Raw genomic sequence first — 17,892 nt, forward strand, 5'->3', positions numbered from 1 at the left:
GATCAGGTGTTCCCATTTTCAGGACGCCCAGAAGAACTCCATTTCTAGGATTTCTGGTGACCATTGAAAGTGTCATCGGTCTGGCATCCGCGCTCCTCCTCTCGGACAATGCTCCACTCCGTTACTTTCTTACTTACAAGCTTTCACAAGACCATATTGAACTGTTCTTTGCCGCTGTGCGTTCTAAAGGGGGCTGGAATAACAATCCCACAGTCTCACAATTTGTGGCGGCATACAAGCGACTTGTCACACACAACCAGGTGAAGGGTGGGCGAGGGAACTGTGAGTCTCTTGACAATACGCGCATACTGTACGTGAGCAGTCAGTTTTGCTCCAACGATGAGCTCGACATGGCCACAGCAAAGCGAAGCGGCACACAAGACCTCATGCAAGGCATAGACCTACCCGACGAGAGCGAGCTGGATGTCATAGTTGAGGATCTCCCTGCACTGTCTCCGTACCTTGGAAACGTCGTTGGTTACATCGCAGGGTTCGTTTGCCGAATGGTCAAACGTAAAATACCTTGCGCAGTATGCTACTCGGCCACCATTGCCGAGACATGTGGTTCGGCACTCCTGAACAGAAAAAACCGTGGAGGTCTTTCCAAGCCGTCGTCATCGACAACGTACATCTGTCAGCTGACTGAAAAAGCTGTTCGACTGCAGGAGAAGGTTCACGACGGAGGCCTTCCCAAAAAGAATGCAGCTGACACTGTGACAGCCAAGGTTATGGCAGAACTTTCGGGAGTGCTGAGCACGAACAAGCTCTATCCGGAACTGCATGGCCATATGTTCGAATCAGCAGTTGACTCCAACCACTTTGTGCGTCTTGTTAAATGTGTCATCGGCTGCTACGTGAAGATCAGGATGCACCATGCCGCGAAGCAAGCTACTGCAAAGATAACAGGACCAAACATCCGCAAGCGACTTGCAAAGTTGATTATTTTCAGTCACCAGTGAAGTGATGTGACGTGGCATTTCTTAAGTGCTTCAAGCGACTTGCAGAGTTGATTATTTTCAGTCACCAGTGAAGTGACGTGACGTGGCAGTTCTTAAGTGCTTCAAGTACAATAAACACGTGAAATCCATCTTTGTACATGTATGCCTGTTTTGTTTTCAATGGCGAGGCAGCAAGCATACTTAAATATTAACCTGCATGCACTATTGCCAATCATCTCCAGGCACTGCATTGTCAGTAACAAGGACACGTGCACAAACGTTCTGAGTAAATGAGTTTTTCGTACAATTGCAGGCCTCTCAATTCGAATGAAGCAGTTCCACGCGTCCTCCTTTATCATTCTTTAAGGGTTACACTAAAATGTCCAATTGAAGCCGTAACCACTAGGCAAATCTAAATCTGGATAGACCAGTTTGCATTAGGCACTGCGTGTGCGCAATGGGTGGGCGTCCCTGAAAACTAGCAATAAATGTGTTCATAAGCTAGAAATTTTCCTTCAAGAGAAAGGGCGATACTTTTTGTCAGGCAATGATGAGAAAGCGCGTTTTAAAAGAATTTACTTTGACCTGCTGGTTACACATATATGCTTGAATTCATATTGTAAAGGGTTCCGATGTACTAACCTTCAAAGGTAAAACAGGAGCAAGCTGCGCACAGCCAATTCAGGATTTTTTTTTTTTTTGGCCGGCACGTAGCAAACATCAAATCGGTTATTCTGTTTCAGGCAGCTTCCTCCGCGTTGTTATCGAACTCGCTTAGCTAGTTGATTTTCCGATAATCCAAGGCCTTTCACGGCTGTTGATTTATTGTTTTCGACTAATACAAGCCCCTTCATGACTGTTAATTTATTGTAAGACATGCATCCTAACACGAATCATAAAGTCCACTCGCCAGCATAAATCCCGTTCGAGCTGCGTCGTCTCCTCTCGAACCGATACCTAAGTGACATTTTTGTTCTCCTTCGCAATTATAAACTGCTTCATATTAACGTCGCATGTTTCGGTATAGCATAAGTTGTGATCTGAACGCGATGTGTATCACCAAATGCAATTAAGTGAGAACAAAATGCAAAATGCGTCAATGGGAACGCTGATCAGCGGTTGAGAAGCGTAGCAGACGCTCAACTTTCGGGACGAGCCATTGAACTTCCGGTGGCCGTGCGCGCGCCAGGCCGCGACAGCGGCGAAGCGCCATCCAGCAACCCTAGTGGAGATCAGTGATCTAGAGACCTTATGTCTGCAACGGTGCGCCCGGCCACTGTGCCCGTGTTCCGCGTGAAACTCACCGGCGTCAGCATTCTGCTACCCTGGTGACTTTGAGCATGGTGGCACTTGAACGCGGTTGCTCTAACGTTGAGATTACAATGATGGGGGCGATTATAACAAGCGGTACAAAAATGTGTTTTATTACGCACAAGCAAGTAGTTACTGTACACATACCGAACACGAAACTATGTATGTGCACATGGTCCTCATTGCGTCTTGCTTGGCACAACAGTTTCATCCTTTAAGCAGGAGCACTGCCCAACCGTCAACGACCTGCAAGGCATTCGTCGTCGTTCCACTTCGTCATGGTGCCCAACGCAATTTGGCTGAACACTTCAAATGCTTATTCCGCGTCATCCGCCGCACAACACATGAATATGCGCTCGTTTCAGGCCCCGTGGTGGACGAAATGTTTTGTAAATGTTGCTAAGAGTACAGTAACTGCCAGGAGAACACTGCGTAACCAATGACGCGGCACAGAGCACGGTTATTGTCCACCACAGCTCAGCACGAGACCTGCGGAGGCGCACATTCACTAGACCAGCTATATGTATACACTGTGCAATACATAACCATATAGCAACGCCGCTATTGTGCCCAGTGAATATGGCTGCCTTGATGTCATTTCCTCCACACTTTTCACGTAGCGCACTGGCTGGGCGTGCCCTCTCTTATCTTTCTTTCCTCCGTGCTCTACATTCTCGAGTCCACAGCTCCTGCCCGAAACATGAGGCGTTTCGCATTGGTGCGTGAATTCGCTACCTTTTAGCAGCATTGTTCACCGCTTTCCCAAATGAGCTGCTTTTTTTGCAATTCGTCTAAGTTCATTTGAACAAAACATTTTGAATTTGTATTTCTATACAAAGCAGGGGCATAGTCAGAAGCTTTTTCGGGAGGGGGTTCAACAATTATCTATGATAATGCATGCATTTGTATGTGTGCGTGCATATATTTGTATAGAATTTGTATTTCTATACAAAGCAGGGGCGTAGTCAGAAGCTTTTTCGGGAGGGGGTTCAACAATTATCTATGATAATGCATGCATTTGTATGTGTGCGTGCATATATGTGCAAGAAATAATTGAAAATAATCGGGGCAGGGTTTGAACTCTCTCATCTCCCTTCACTGCGCCGAACACATTTGCCGAATACGGCGAATACAATCGATTCATGCAGAAAGACATGCGCGTCGCAACGGCCGTGGCTTCCGTGCTCGTGAGCACCACCCTTCCCCCTCCTTTTCAATGTAAATGTTGCTTGTACGTGTGCTGTATCTCTAATGGTAAAAAATAATTGCATATAAGAAGAAAGTAAAAAAAAAAGGATCCTTGCTGCTGAATAGCCCTTTCGAACGGTGTGCACAGAGTGGTGGTGTGCACTGTCAAGATGCTAATAAAACCTGAAAACGATAATTCCAGAGATCCCAAGCTCTTTAGCATTCCTTTGTACTGCAAGCTACGTCTATAAAGAATGAAAAGAACGCAGCTGCTTACGCTCGCAAGCCACTCGCCCTGGAACAATAACTCTGTAGAGCAAATCAGTTCTGTGCTATCCGTGGAGTTCATGAAAGAACATGTTTAGAAAGGGAAACTGACAACATTTCAACTTTTGGCAATTAAGAGAGAGAAGTAAACGTTTATTATCGAAACAGTGCCCCGAGCAATGCCCGGTGTCACCCTGAGGTGGGAGGGCTCCTTAGTCCAGGAACCCTCTGGCTTCTACTGCCCTCTTGGCCCTGGCGACGAGTTGTTGTTGGTGTTCCAGGTCCTTGAGGGTGAGCTTCACCTCCCACGTTTCGGTTAGGTCTTCATTCGTCCGTCTTGCTTCATTATTAGTCGTGTGTTGTTGCAGATTACGTCTGGCAATACACTGGCATGCAAGAAGCAAGTGTGCCAGGGTGTCCGGTACGCTGCAGAGCGGGCACGTAGAACTATATCTCGTTGGGTAGAGCCAGTGCATTAGGGCCCCATGTGTGTATGTGCTGCTTTGCAGGCGTCTCAGTATCACGCTTTCCTCTTTTGTCAGTTTTGGGTGAAGTGGAGCGTATACTCGTTGCTCCAGCCTGTAATGCTGGAGTAACGACAGGTAGGTGTTTTGAACAACTTCCGTCTCGTCAACGACATGTTGGATGTCCTGTGGCCAGAGGGCAGCCCGGCTGACGTGCTCGCGGGCAGCGGCGTGAGCCACTTTATCACTTTATTTCCCTGCAGACCCTCGTGTCCTGGCACCCATAATTTACAAGTGTATGGGAGCGGAGTGCTTCGCCGTTTCAAAATATTGATGGTGTTGGCTGAGACACGGCCTTTAGCAAAATCCCTGTAGACAGCTTGCGAGTCGGTGAAAATCACCGCGGCGTCTGTACATGTGGTGGTTGCTAGAGCGATTGCCGATTCTTCTGCTGCGTCTGAATTGAGTGTGTTGACCGTGGCCAACGCTGATTCTTGGCCTTGAGAATCTATGACGCTTACAGCGTACGCGTTTCTATGCGGATACTTGGACGCATCAGTGTAGCGGGCGTCCATGTCTTACTTGAACTTTCGTTAAATAGCGTCACCTCTAGCCTTGAGTCTACCTTTGTGGAAAGTAGGATGCATGCTGCGTGGAATAGGTGCGATGGACAGTGACTTTCTAACGTATAGCGGGATGTGCTTTTTCCTGTCTGCATCGGCGATGAACGTGTCGCTGTAGTTGAGGTAGCGGAGCACTGACCTCCCGGTGGGCGTCAGCTTGAGCCTCTCCAGCTGGCTGTTCTTAAGCGTTTCAGCGAGCTCTTAAAATGTGTTGTGGACGCCCATCTTTAGGAGACGTGTAGTAGAGGCCATTGGGGGAAGTCCCAGGGCTATTTTAGTGGCCTTTCTTTACACGATATTAAATTTTTCTGTTTCAGCCGTTTTCAAATTCAGGTACGGCATGCCGTATGTAATGTGGCTGGTGAATAGAGCTTGCATTATACGTAGCGTGTCGTGCTCTTTGAGTCCGTTTCGTTGATTCGCTTTGGCAAATAAGCAAGCAGCTTTTTTTAAAAAGAAATCTGTATGATTTATCTTGTGGCTTAGTGCTACAAGCAGGTTGTTGTCAATTGCTCTTTCTCTCTAGTGTGGCTAGCTTTATTTTAGGATTTATTCACCGCGTCTGCATTTGGTTCGGCCTTTTCTCAGCGTTGAGTCTGAAGAGATTTCTCGACTCGAGAAGGCGGTCATACAACCTTCAGTACGCGCAATACGTATATGAATATAGATTAGCTGTGTGATAGTGTATCGCTGTGTTTTCTTATATCAGGTCCCATTTGGAGAATACAATGTTTCTTTTCGTCGATTCCCAAACAATACTGAACTGTGTGCTAAATGAAAAAAGAATATTAGACAACCTCATCATCAAAGACAAATCTGCATCGAATGTCGTATGCATCAGAAAACTTCATCCCGACTACGCACCTACTTTCTTCGAAGACTATCCTCCCAACTTTGTTCTAATTGCATGGATGCCTTGCAACGATCCTGACTTACGAGCTTCGTCCCTGCGTCAAACATCAAGGAAGCGAAAAGCAGAGGCAGACGTATCACATCTGGATGTTGCAACTTTACAAGATGCTTTCACTAAACGAGATGCATTAGTGTTTGCACGCAAACAATGGAGAGCAATGCTCAACGTGACTATAATAGTAAGATTGCATTCCCGAGTGTCTACGTGAGGAGTGGGCTTGAGCGTTGCAAGCGGTGAAGAGGGTGAAGTGAGAGAGATGACTCACGGAGAGCGGCAATAGGCTAGAGAGAGAGTGACGTCAATGTGTGCGCACTGCAAGAGAAGGCGTGACCTACTTGGCAACGCCCCAACACTTGCGGCCAGGGGAGCACGGTGCGGATGGAGAGACAGCATTACACAGGCTACTCAAACAGCTGCTTCACATCTAAATAACATATTAACTAATACTTACGTATTATTATTGTGTTTGAGACATGCTTAATATTTACTTCTTGATCGACAATGTTCAAAAGCATATGTGAATGCAGCCACCAGTTCAAGATGGCAGGGCATTGCGAAAGTGCTTAAACTTTGGCTAGGCGGCTGAATCGTGTGATAGACAGACAGGCAAAATTTCTGTGTTCAATATCTCGAGAAAGGCTCGACAGCATGCATCTCAATGGTGTAAGTAGCTATCAGTTGAACGAATGTTGCTTGCCGAAACAAACTGCTTTTTTTGCAGGACAAAATCCCTGTTTATGAGCTTCTCGTCTGCAGAATCGACAAGATCCTTGCATCGAGTTGGCGAAGGAGATTTCTCTCGATGCCGATTCTCGCTTATTTGACTGTCTTTTTCCTGGCATCTGCTTCGCTGCATTCACGGCAACTGGCCCACATGACTGGTTTTCATGTTTCATTTTTTATTTTTTTGCGTCTTCGTGCAACCGTGCATGCAGGAGCGCTTTGTCCAGCGTCAAGTACAGCAGAGTTGCTCCGATAGCCTGCTGTCCAAGAAGTAAAAAATAATTCAGTCTCAAACAAGCCTATTCCCAATAGACCCTGAGCCGTAGTTTCATCTTTTGACCATGTTTCGCAATGCAGAATAAAAAGCATCAACGCTTTCATCTGCTTGCTGTGCCCGTTTGTAAAAATGTAACTTTCATGAACTTCATTTCGCGAGTGAACAAAATACGAGATTAACTTGCTTTTGACAATGCTTTATGACAGAGCCTTTTCGATCGGCCATCAAGTTGGGAGACGCTAGCACAGCGTTCATACCTGAACATTGTCGGTAGCTCGCTGCACTACTGTAGCGTAGACATATAGTAATTCAAACTGCTCAATCTAGATGGACCATGAAGTTGAGTCGTTGAAGTCGAGGCTTGGCAGCTGTTGGAGTCCAGGTACTCCAGCAAACGCAGCGTCAGACTCAACCTCCATTAGGGCCCATTTACGCAAGTGGTAAGTATGCCTCTCTGTTTGCCGTTGAACGTTTTCAGGCCACCATGTGCGAGTTGTTTTCTTTGCGCACGTCTGCCGTTTTTTGCCATTCTAGGAATGTATCCGAAACCCATTTTCGTGCTGCTTTCCGTTGGCTGGAGAGCGACGTAGCCAATTAACTATGAAGCATAGCCTCCTCTATAACTTTTATATAGGAGGCTATGTATGAAGGAACTATATCGGTGAGTTGCATTGTCTGCTTTCAGCTTTCCGAGTTGTTTGCGTCTGCCGCGGTGCACTTTGAGCTACTTGCTTCTTGCTCAGCTGTTTTCATAAGTGTGGATGTCATAAGTTTGTTCCCAGGCTTGGTTGCAGCAGTCAATAAAGCCTTTTAGCCTCTCCAATATTAAAAAAAAAGCGTAACGTGAGATCAAATAACAGGTCACGAAATTGGCACACAGACTAATGGTGCCACCTATCCAGGGTTAGAAACAACAAACGATTTGGGAGGCTCGCTAAGCTGAGCGAGTCCAAAGTGCAATATATACCTAATTCTTACGCCAGTTGCACTTATTTTTGCCAGCCTATGACTCTATCTACTCATCTTGAGTCTTACTATCACGTAGGTTGATGTTTTTTTTTACGTAGGTTGATGTTTACATTCACGTCTACTCACGCGCATTCCAAAGCACTATTGTTCACACACCATTTCAATGTGCATTAATCAAAGGCATGGATTATGTAAGGGTTTACTTTGACTTTGCCCTGCCGTCTTTTCCAGGGAAGCTCTTCGTAAATATATTGTGTATTCTTATCCCTTTCAAGACAAATACTTTTACTCGTTTTCAAAAACTCGTATCCCAAGGTACTATATATCAAAAAGCCCCAAGAGCACCAATTATGCAAGCTATGGGTGTTAGAGTGTACTCATATGTACTCATATGGACTCATGAGTGTACTCATATAGACTCGGTCTGAGTCCGAGTGAGCCCGGGCGAGTAAAGTAATATTTGTTGAGTACGAGTCCAGTGAGTCTGGTTGAAGAATAATTTTTGTGAGTGTGAGTCCGGCTCAGGAAAACTTTGGTGAGTTCGAGTGAGTTCAAAGCACAAAATATACTTCATTAGCGAGTCTCAGTGAGCTTCACACCTCTTGTGTGGAATCTGCTAATTTTCGTTTCTCATCAACAGAGCTTGATGGTTTCTTTCCACCACCATACAGTTGTATGCTACAAAACAAGCCCGTATCAGCATCCAGCAAAGGCTCTCACCTTTTGAAATGGACTGTTATCTGAAGCACATTCACGTGCTTGCTATACTTGTCTCCTCAGGCTGTTGCCATACTACAATTAGTCACTTTTGCCTGTTGTGCCACAGTGCAGCTATATACTTGGTCAACCCTCTTTGAGGCAATGTTTTTTTATACTCCTCTGAACAGAGTATGCTTGTGACCTAACTGATGCATGCTGCCTGCACATGTATTGCTGCTTCAAAGACATGCTATAAATGCCATTGCAACTGGCCAGGTTTAGCATTCATACGAACTGGAATTCCAAGAAAAGGACAACATGACAAGAAATACAACACCAGGCAAGCACCCATCTGGTGTTCTTTTTGTAGTTGTGTTGTGGCTTTCTTGCGATTCTGGTTCAGTATTAACTCCAACAAGCTATCCCAATTTTAAGTTCTTAGTAAGTATTCCTGAGAGTTAGTTACTTTTAAGGAGAACCTTTTCTTAATAACCCCTGGCCTTCATAAGTACATTCCTGGCACATAAGTCTCCTCTTGAAGCACATGCCATCCACTCCAAGCCTTAGCACTCCCGCTGCAAAGGAAATAAGATGACATGTGGGTGGCAAAGTTGATTATCATTGCCCCTGACCTGGCCATCAGCTCTCTGAAAATCTCTTTCCCCACCATTGGTGTTTTCTGGTTGCACCACAGCACAAGAAAACACCACTACTCCACAGTGGTTTAGAATGACCCTATCATTGTTTCATATTCATGTTGAACATTTCTTGACGTTTAGTAACTAAAGTTGGGTTGAACAGGTAAGCAATACACAGAGTCAATGAAAAAAAAAAAGAACACTGTTATTTTATCCGTCTCAGAAACACAAACCTAAAGAAACAGTATAAATCACACGTGAGTCTCGTATGAATGACTTTCATGATGATGATAATTATCCAGGCCAACCAAATGAAGACTGCTTGCAGCACACACAACATCTACACACTTAGTAACGCTGCTGATAACTTGCAGGGATCATGTGCAACAATAAAAATTTCAAAAATTTCTATTCACATGCAATTTCGCTCTAGAATGACATTCACCATGACTTGCGCTGGCAAATGTGTCATTGTACTTTATATTCTGCTTTAACTTGTACAGAACTTCATGGTTTCCAGGGAATGACAACATTCCACACAAAAGGTGGTACTAAAATGCATCTAGCTCATGAAATAGTAAGGTATTTATCTTTTTCTAGAGGCATTGAGGAAAGCAACAATAGAGAATGCTGCTCAAAAAAATGCTGTCTATCTTGATGAGTCAAGTGGTTTTTTTCCCCTTTTGGACGGAAGGGTTGCCACGTCCTTTACACGCTCCAAAAGAGTGGCAACGCACAGCACATGCCACATCCTTCACACGCTCCAAAAGAGTCGCAATGCACAGCACACTTTCTATGCGATGCGGTGTGATACGAAATCAATAAACCAAACTTACAAACAACAGAATACACGAAGTAGCCTGCAAGTTCTCCCCCTGACATAATCAAACAGCATTTCAGAATGACCAGACAATACTGGCGCCCAATGAACTTAATAGATGCGGACACAGTCAACAGCGAGTTTGTCATATGAATAAGCTAGCTCTTGTTGATTTCTTGCACATGTGGTGCATGCAGAACAGATCACTCTAATTGCCACCCAATAATTAATGCAGAATTTCTCACTGCATATACTTTTTACCAGAACTTTGACAAAGCCGGCCTTATGAAAATGTGCTGGCAGATCACTGAAATTGGGTCGTTCTGAGGATGTCCCAACACAAGCTTGCCATTAACGCTTTCGAACACAGGAGCTATTACAGACGGGCGTACAAACCAGACAGTACACAATTGAGAAATTGTTCAAGATCCAACCAGAATCAAGTTCAAAAATTTTAGTTTTGTTAGAAGTAGAGACTATTCTCTGTGTTCAAAGGCTCCTCAATTTCACTTTGGCGCTACCATTCTCTTTTAATGATTCCATTTATGAGCCTTGTCCTAAAAACATGTGCATCAAACGATTAATTGGGACACAAAAGTATGCCAGTCAAGTTCACTTTGTTATCACAAAGTTTAGTAAAAACATGACAATGTGAATACAAGAACAAGCGTAACAAGGACTTCCCCCCACAATGCTTTGCACAAGTAGTATTGTACAAGAGTTTTCACATGCTCTACAGTTCAGTTCACATGAAGATGGTGATGCTGAAGACATGAACTGATGGGATGGAACATTTCCTAAGAACATCTAAGGCCTCGCAAATGCTCCTAACAACAACCCTCTCTTCCCGGCTACAACAGAAGTGATGCCAGTCTTTAGTTCTCTTTGTTTCGGCACCATCCATAACTGAGAAGACGGCACTGAAGACGTGAGTGGGGACACACCAAAAGAGATGCACAGTCAGTGACCCCTTGCTCCTCCCCTCGGACCACCCCTGCCGCCTCGAAAACCCCCTCGACCGCGAAAGCCTCCTCGGCCAAAGCCGCGCCCGAATCCGCCCCTGGCACCCCATCCTCCCCCTCTTTTGCTAGGTGGCTGCCCCTCAGATCCCCCTTCGTCGGCTCCCCACGGCCGCTTCAGTCCCTCCTGCTGTTGCGGCCCGGGTGCTCCACCGTCCCCTTGGTACCAGTGACTGCTGCCCCCACGCTTGTGTGGGCTGCCTCGCCAGAACTGCTGTGGCTGCGACTGCTGTGGCTGGAAGAAGTTGCCAGAATCACAGCCATCTTGCTGTTGCTGCTGCTGAAACTGTTGCTGCACAAAGAAAATCAAGAAACCATAGCGGGGTAAGTTGTGTGGGGCCTCAAAATGAGGCACCATCTTGGAGCGAGTGGAAACAGCAGGTGCAGTCGAAATGAACGAAACATTTACATTTATTTAACTAACTTTACAACGATGATATCATCAGCCAAATTAAATACAACACTAGTGATAAACATGCTAAAAAACCTAGCACAATATTCCAATACACTCAATTAACATAACAACAAACAAGGTAACGCGTAGGCGTTGTTGCCAACGCCCGACTCACCACGAGGGGCCCACGGAAAAAAGGCCGGTGGGGTAATCGTTCGCACCAACCGCCACACACCGAAGAGACTCGCCAATCTTTTTTGCCCAACTATCTTGCTTCACCACCAGGCATCACTGCTGGCACTACCGCGCTAGCCATGATGATGATAATGATGATAAACGATCACGAGCATGCCACCTACTGCTTGATAGTTGTGAACCCTAACTGCAGTCTATGCACGAAACACGTGTGCACCATGAGGTGCAAACGACCTTACAGAGGGTGTTAGCGTTCCCACAGTTTACATATTAATGTTAATAACTTCAAATAATCTCTAATTAAAGAGAAATGTTTAATGAAAGTCGCCTTATATCAGAGGTCATTCCTCATTGGGAAATGACCTTGAATGCAAGAAAAGTGTTCTTTTACCAAGTTCCCGAAAGAAAACATACCTATATTATAAATTATATGCTGGGCTCCTCTCTACTTAAGGAAGTCGCTAACTATAAATTTTTAGGCATCACAATTTGCAATAACCTTTCCTGGAACTTTCATGTTTAGAGCATATTGTCACAATGCAGAAACAGCAGCAGTTGAATAGAGGATAACTCGCTTTAATTGTACCAGAACACTGGCAAACTGATCCAATGAGAACCTCGTTTTTCCCTCTCGCTGCGCGTGCTCTTCGTTGTTCTCTTGGTGCTGCATATTAAATACGGCATTCGCTTCGCTCCAGAGAGCAGCGTCCCGATGCTCTTCTACAAAAGACGGTGCAGTAGATGTATGGTGCGAATCAGTCGGAAAAATAGGGCTTCATTCGCGCAACGTGCACGATTTCTGGTTTTGCTGGCGAGTTGTCGAGGGGCTGTCAGGAACGACCACGTAATTAACGTTACTCAGGCGTTGTAAAGCTGTGTAGGGGCTAAAATACCGCTTCAGAGATTTTTCAGACAGTCCCCGGTGGCGGATAGGACTCCATACCCAGACTTTTTCGCCGGGCCGATAGACGACATATCGGTGTCGCAGATTATAACGTCTGGCGTCGTAATTTTGCTGCTGGGGAATTCGGACGCATGCAAGCTGCCTCGCTTCTTCTGCTCATTCGGTAAAAGATGCAGCATCCAAATCCATGTGGTTGCAGTCGTGCAGTAACATGGCGTCAAGCATCGTCGTCACTTCACGGCCATAAAGGAGACTGAATGGTGTTCTGCATGTAGTTTCTTGCTGCACTTCATTATAGGCAAACGTGATGTACGATTGAATGTCGTCCCAGTTATTGTGATCCACGTCAACGTACATACTCAACATGTCGGCAATAGTCTTAATGAGGCGTCCCGTTAAGCCGTTGGTTTGTGGATTATAGGAAGTGGTTTTCCGTTGGGCTGTTCCACTGAGCTCAAGCACTGTCTTCAGGAGCGCGGCCGTGAAAGCGGTACCTCGATCCGTTATTATGATTGTTCGAGCACCGTGCCTCAGGATGATATATTCTACAAAGAATTGTGCGGTTTTAACGGCGGTGCCACTTGACAAAGCCTTTGTTTCTGTGTAGCGCGTAAGATAATCAGTGGCAACTATTACCCACTTGTTGCCAGCATGGAAAGTCGAATATGGTCCGAGGAGATCCATTACAATTTGGGCAAAAGGTACCGTGGGCACTTGAATTGGTTGTAATAGTCCAGCTGGTTTTAATGGTGGCGATAGTCATCTTTGGCTATCGAGGCACGTGCGCACATAATGTTTCACAATAGCTGGAAGTCTTGGCCAGTAGTATTTCTGTTGGATTCTGGCCAATGTGCGTGTGTATCCAAGATGACCGGACGTTGGCTCATTGTGGCAAGCACTAAGTATCTCTACACGGATTGATGTCGGAATGACAAGTAGGTGGGTGCTTTCTCTGGGAGAAAAGTTCTTCTTATAGAGAGCACCACTACATAAGCAGAATGACAGCAGGCTCTTTGCAAATCTTCTAGGGACGGTTGTTGTCCGGCCATTCAAAAATTCAATAAGGGGAAGCAACTCGCTGTCTTCCTTCTGCTTGCACGAAATCGTAGTGGTGTCGACGACTCCTACAAACGCCATGTTGTCATCTGTGTCATCGTCGCGCTTTATCGGTGACCTTGATAAGCAATCAGCGTTGTCGTGCTGCCGTCCTACTTATACTATAGACTATTGAAGGCGTAAGCTCCACCATGCAAGCCGACCAGGCGGGTCTTTCAAGTTGGTCAGCCAGCAGAGGGAACGATGGTCACTGACTACGTGGAAGGAACGACCATAGAGGTACGGACGAAACTTCATAACCGCCCATACGACAGCAAGACACTCTTTTTTCGTTGTGGAGTAGTTAGACTTGGCGCGGGAAAGCGTCCTACTAGCATATGCGATCACACGCTCGGCTGAGTCTTGCCACTGGACGAGTACAGCGCCTAAACCCACGTTGCTGGCATCTGTGCGGACCATGGTAGGAGCATCCTCATCAAATTGAGCAAGCACAGGTGTCGTCTGCAGGCGTTGTTGGAGATCGTCAAATGCCGCTTGTTGATCGTTGCCCCATGTGAGCGAAACGTCTTCTCTTGTGAGTCGTGTTAACGGCGAGGCTATATGTGAGAAATTGGCAATAAACCTTCGGTAATATGCGCATATGCCAAGGAAACGCCTGACTGCTTTCTTATCTGTTGTCACCGGAAATTTTTTGACAACCGCAATCATATCGAGATCAGGTCGAACACCTTCATGGCTCACCACATGGCCTAAATATTGGAGCTCCTTGAAACCGAAATGACACTTCTCGGGTTGCAGTGTCAGGCCGGCAGACCTTACTGCCCTGAATACCGATAGCAGCCTGCTCAGGTGTTCCTCAAATGTTTTTCAAAAAACAATGACGTCGTCCAGATAGACCAGACATGTCTGCCACTTAAGCCCTAACAGAATGGTATTCATTAGTCTCTGAAATGTTGCAGGGGCTGAGCACAATACCAAGGGCAAGACTTTAAATTCATAAAGCCTGTCAGGCATTACAGAAGCCATTTTTTCTCTATCTCACTCGTCGACCTCAATTTGCCAATACCCACTTTTGAGGTCCATCGACGAGAAGTAGCGTGCATACCTGTAGCACGGTAATGGGTACACGTCTTTCTTTGCCACATGGTTCAGCTTGCAGTAGTCGACACAAAAACGCAAGCTTCCGTCTTTTTTTTTAACCAGCACTACCGGCCATGCCCAAGGGCTTTTTGACGGCTAGATGACGTCATTATCGAGCATTTTCTTCACTTGTTCCTGGATTGCTTCCCACTCTTTTGGTGCTACGCGGTATGGGTTCTGTCATATTGGCCTTGCCGTCTCCTCCGTTATTATCTGGTGCTTTGTCAGCGGCGCTTGACTGGCCCTCGAGGTCGATGAAAAACAGTCTTTGAACTGGCTTGACGCCGTCTCTGTGCTGGTGATAAATCCGTGCTAGCGTCAATAGGTGGTGAGGCTGACGTGGCTTGTGGCTCCTCCTGTTGTACAACACAGCACTCGCGGATTTCGGTTATCTCGTCGAAGTAGGCAACTGTAGTGCCTTGCGTGATGTGTCGTTGCTCGTTGGTGAAATTCGTCAACATGATTGATTGATATGTGGGGTTTAACGTCCCAAAACCACCATATGACTATGAGAGACGCCGTAGTGCAGGGCTCCGGAAATTTCGACCACCTGGGGTTCTTTAACGTGCACCCAAATCTGAGCACACGGGCCTACAACATTTCCGCCTCCATCGGAAATGCAGCCGCCGCAGCCAGGATTCGAACCCGCGATCTGAGGTTCAGCAGCCGAGTACCTTAGCCACTAGACCACCGCAGCGGGGCAAGAAAAAAAAAAAAATCGTCAACAGAACCTTCGCTTCACTGCACACAACATTGACGATACTTCTGGCAATTGCAATACCGCGATAGAGTAGAAGCGTCAATACTTGTTCAGCGATTCCTTCTCCAGTATGCTGCACAATAGCAACACCGCGAGAGAGTAGAAGCGTCAATACTTGTTCAGCGATTCCTTCTCCAGTATGCCACGCGCTGCACGTGACGGAAAAAAGGCAGCACGATAACGGAGGTACGGTCACATCGTCAATACTCGTAGGGATTTTCTGTGTAGCGCTGCGCTTTGATCCGCTGAAAAGGCTAGTAGACCGTCCGGTATATTGATGATGGAACCATATTCACGCAAGAAATCCATTCCTAGGATTGCCTGTTTGCAACACTCGGAAAAAATAAGGAAAGTTGCGACGAAGGATGCATCCCCTATCTTCATTCTTGCGGTGCACTTTCAGGTAGGTGTGAGTAGCTGCCCTCCAGCTCCTCTAATTTGCGGTCCTGTCCATTCCATTCTAACCTTCCTGAGCTTGTCTGCCAGACTCTCACTCATTATTGAGAAGTCCGCGCCAGTGTCGACCAATGCCATGGCGTCATGTCCGTCAATCGTAATTGCAACTTCGGCAGTAACAGCCCCATCTCTTATCGAATCATTGAAAATGTGTGTCTCTTCACTCGGCAATATTGGGGGACTTTCAGCACTTCGATGATTCGCTACCTTCCCCCTTGAGGTCGCTGCTTTTAGTTTCCCTGGCATGGATTAGGAGATCTCTCTCTTGGCATGTCAGTGGTTCTCCGTCTAGAGGATGAAGAATAACGCCCAGGAGAGGGTGACCACGACCGAAACCCAGGAGGAACATCCCGCAGGGTCATCACACTCGTATCGACGTCAGGTGTTTTGTTGAAATGGCGCCGAGGAATAGTGGACGGAAACCCTTGGTACCCTGTGACTCGATACGAGCGATACCGAACGATGTGGCCTGCTTCCCCACAATGAAAGCACAGAGGCCTATGGTCAGGGGTATGCCAGATGTCAGTTTTGCGAAGTGGTGGCCGCCTCAGCGTCGAAGTTTCTCTGTAGTACTAAGGCGCTGTCGGCGGATGTTGCTGGTGGTACTGATGCGGTGTCAGCACGTTCGCTGGCTGTCGGCAGACTATGTCTGCATAGCTTGCCCTGGGAGTGCTCGTGTTCGGCTCAGGAAGCGAGAGCGCTTGCCTGATCTCCTGGCGCACAACTTCTGTTACTGAGGCAATTGCGCAGTCATTCGGTTTCGCGACGAGCTTCTTGACCTCTTCTTGTACGATTTCTCGACTCAATTGGTGCAAAAAACCTTCATCGAGTGTCGTTGCTGTGGTCATGGCTGCCGCGTTGATCGGCGCACTGTGGGTTGGGAGGTCATACTGCCGGTAGCGTAGATGCAGTGCGCGTTCGATGGATGTCGCCTCCTTGGAGAATTTATCAACACTTGTAGGCGGGTTTCGTACGAAACCAGCGAACAGCTGCTCCTCAACGCCCCGCATGAGGTGGCTAACCATTTTGGCTTCGGGCATATTGGGATCTGTTCGACGAGACAGCCGCACCATGTCCTCAAGAAACATCGTAACGTATTCATTTGGCTTCTGAATCCGTGACCCGAGGAGACGCTGTGCGATTTCTCGTCTTTCGGGGCTCACGAACGTATCGAGGAACTTCTGCCGAAACTCCTCCCAAGACGACCACACGCGATTCGTAAACCATGTTCAAGCTCCGTCTTGAAGCAGAAAATACACGTAGCCCAATTCTGTGTGGTGTTCTGCCCGTTAACATTCGCTGTGTGCTCGAATTCCTCGAGCCAGTCATGCGCGTCCTCATATGTGTTTCCGTGGAAGTCGACCGGAAGTCGAGGGTTCAAAACAGTCACCTGTGTCGTGCTTGGGCTGCACATGTTGGGGCCAGTGCTTCCAGGCGCCGTCATGCTTCCTGGCACGGTCACGCTTTCCGGTAATGGACCGAACTCCAGGCTGAGGCCTAACAGGCGGCGGCTGCTGCGGTGAACGGGGGTGTGGATGCGTGGAAGTCTTTCTGGACTAGATGCGGGGCTGTTGTCAGGCGTCCCGAACATGTACCCAGCCCCTCCACCAGTGTCACAATACAGAAACAACAGCAGTTGGATACAAGACAACTCGCTTTAATTGTACCAGAACACTGGCAAACTGATCGAATGAGAATCTCGTCTTTCTCTCTCGCTGCGTGTGCTCTTCGTTGTTCTCTTGGTGCTGCATATTCAATGTGGCAATATCTTCTTCTGCATTTCAGAAAACTATCCTTTCATACACACAAACTTAAACCTGCTCTGGACTCTGTTAAACTTCTTGCATATTATTACGTAATTCGTCCGAAGCTCGTGTGCACCTGCATTGCATGGGACCCCTACACACAATGTAACATAAAAAACCTTTAACAAATTCAAAGACAGGCTACCCGATTTGTTTACAATAGGTTTTACTTTCGACTCACCAACTGAACTGATGCAGTCGAATGATATCTCCCGTCTTGAATCGCATCGAAAAAAACTGGGGCCTGACTTTCTGTCATAGCTACTTAGTAATAAACTCGCACTCGATCCGGCAGAATATTTGACTCCACTATTGACGAGGCCTCCTTGCCAA

At 46.7% G+C, this 17,892-nt stretch overlaps 1 protein-coding gene across 6 annotated transcripts in view; it reads right to left on the bottom strand.

Moving 5' to 3' along the window:
• Window positions 1-9,194: 9,194 nt before the first annotated feature.
• Window positions 9,195-17,892, bottom strand: part of LOC119167658 (WD repeat domain 33) — a 325,197-nt gene continuing 316,499 nt past the window's right edge. For 5 of the 6 annotated variants that reach the window (XM_037419187.2, XM_037419193.2, XM_075891074.1 and 2 more), the window contains one exon: window positions 9,195-11,141. In XM_037419187.2, coding sequence (XP_037275084.1) covers window positions 10,791-11,141 — 351 coding nt within the window. In that variant the 3' untranslated portion in view covers window positions 9,195-10,790. The remainder of the gene's footprint in view (window positions 11,142-17,892) is intronic. The other variant, XM_075891073.1, reaches the window with a different exon arrangement.

The sequence above is a fragment of the Rhipicephalus microplus genome, chromosome 3 (assembly GCF_043290135.1).
Source record: "Rhipicephalus microplus isolate Deutch F79 chromosome 3, USDA_Rmic, whole genome shotgun sequence".
Taxonomy (NCBI): domain Eukaryota; kingdom Metazoa; phylum Arthropoda; class Arachnida; order Ixodida; family Ixodidae; genus Rhipicephalus; species Rhipicephalus microplus.